This window comes from Leptonychotes weddellii, unplaced genomic scaffold (genome assembly GCF_054177405.1).
Source record: "Leptonychotes weddellii isolate Sample4059 unplaced genomic scaffold, ASM5417740v2 HiC_scaffold_29286, whole genome shotgun sequence".
In the NCBI taxonomy this organism is placed as follows: Eukaryota; Metazoa; Chordata; class Mammalia; order Carnivora; family Phocidae; genus Leptonychotes; species Leptonychotes weddellii.
The window spans coordinates 1-1619 of record NW_027888084.1 but is presented as its reverse complement, the minus strand read 5'-3'; the positions used below and the strand labels follow the sequence as shown (position 1 = coordinate 1619).

At 48.1% G+C, this 1619-nt stretch overlaps 1 protein-coding gene across 1 annotated transcript; it reads right to left on the bottom strand.

Annotated features, from left to right (window-relative positions):
• Positions 1 to 448: 448 nt before the first annotated feature.
• Positions 449 to 1605, bottom strand: LOC145719057 (vomeronasal type-1 receptor 1-like; the record flags this gene model as incomplete). The annotated part of the gene is made up of 3 exons (XM_081810576.1): positions 449 to 558; positions 1020 to 1156; positions 1290 to 1605. Coding segments are annotated over 3 exons (563 nt in total), but the record flags the coding sequence as incomplete, so codon positions are not given.
• Between the last annotated feature and the right edge of the window lie 14 nt (positions 1606 to 1619).

Here is a 1619-nt window from a genome sequence, read left to right as displayed (position 1 = left end):
GGACTCGATCCAGGGACTCCAGGATCATGACCTGAGCCGAAGGCAGTCGCTTAACCAACTGAGCCACCCAGGCGCCCAAGATAAGATAAAAATTTAAAAATAAAATAAAATGGGGCGCCTGGGTGGCTCAGATGGTTGAGCGTCTGCCTTCAGCTCAGGTCATGATCCCAGAGTCCTGGGATCGAGTCCCGCATCGGGCTCTCTGCTGCTTGGGAGCCTGCTTCTCCCTCTGCCTCTCTCTCTCTCTGTCTCTCATGAATAAATAAATAAAAATCTTTAAAAAATAAAAAAAATAAAATGGTAAACCTACCTATTAAAAAAAATGAAGCATAATAATGAGGGAATGAGACAGGGAAGGTCATGTGGTTCTGTTTATGTATGGATTTGCCCAGAGAAGGCATCAATGGGAATGTAACTTTGAGCAAGGATATAAAGGGGCTGGGCCAACCAGCTGTATAGAGAATGGGCATAGCAGAACTGAGAGACATGGACATCACTACTGATGAGCACAAGGGGGCTGAATGTGGGAAAACATAAAGCTATGAGCAGAGGTAAGGACTAGCCACTGGCTTGGTTCACAATTATGAGTAAAGAAAGAGAAAGTGAAGAAGAGAGAAAATAAAAAGAGACAAAGGAGGGGCGCCTGGGTGGCTCAGTTGTTAAGCGTCTGCCTTCGGCTCAGGTCATGATCCCAGGGTCCTGGGATCGAGCCCCGCATCGGGCTCCCTGCTTCTCCCTCTCTCGCTGAGTCTGTCTCTGTCAAATGAATAAATTTTAAAAAAATCTTAAAAATAAATAAATAAGGGGCGCCTGGGTGGCTCAGTCGTTAAGCATCTGCCTTCGGCTCAGGTCATGATCCCAGGGTCCTGAGATCGAGTCCCGCATCGGGCTCCCTGCTCGGCGGGAAGCCTGCTTCTCCCTCTCCCGCTCCCCCTGCTTGTGTTCCCTCTCTCGCTGTGTCTCTCTCTGTCAAATAAATAAAATCTTTATAAAAATAAAAGAGAGACAAAGGAGCTCACCAGAATGAGGATGGTGCAGGCGGTTCTGGCCTCATGAGAAGACCTGAGGAAAAGGCTGTTGATATGAATGTGTTGTACCCACTGCATGTGCTTGAGCAGAACAAAGAGCGTGATGCCGCTGGTGAAGATCAAGAGCCCTAAACATGTAACATCAATGAAGAACACAGTGACTCCAAGAAGGGAGGCCACAGATCTGTCTGGCATGAGCCAGGAACAGTATCCCTTGCTTGTTTCTACCCTTCTATTTTTGTCATTTGTTAGGCCAATCACTCTTGTAGAAATCAGGATGTTTACCAGGAGTTGCACAATCCAGCAGAAGGAACAGCAGAAACTTTGGGGATCTCATTCTGAGCTCCAGCCACCTAGAGATACCGGGGCAAAGCTTAATGGCCTGGAAACCCCTGAGGAGGCAGGTGGTGCTGAGGGAAACCCCTCTGGCCACTTGGTGAAGATAGAGGACAAATTTACAACCAGCATCATCCAGGAGAGATTTCCATTCCAGAGCTGCCACTGTCTGAGGCACACTGTTAGAGAAAAGAGGCGCGGAGTTTGCCAAGACCACCTGGCTGAGAACCAAGTCTGTGTGTGTCACCTTGTCCT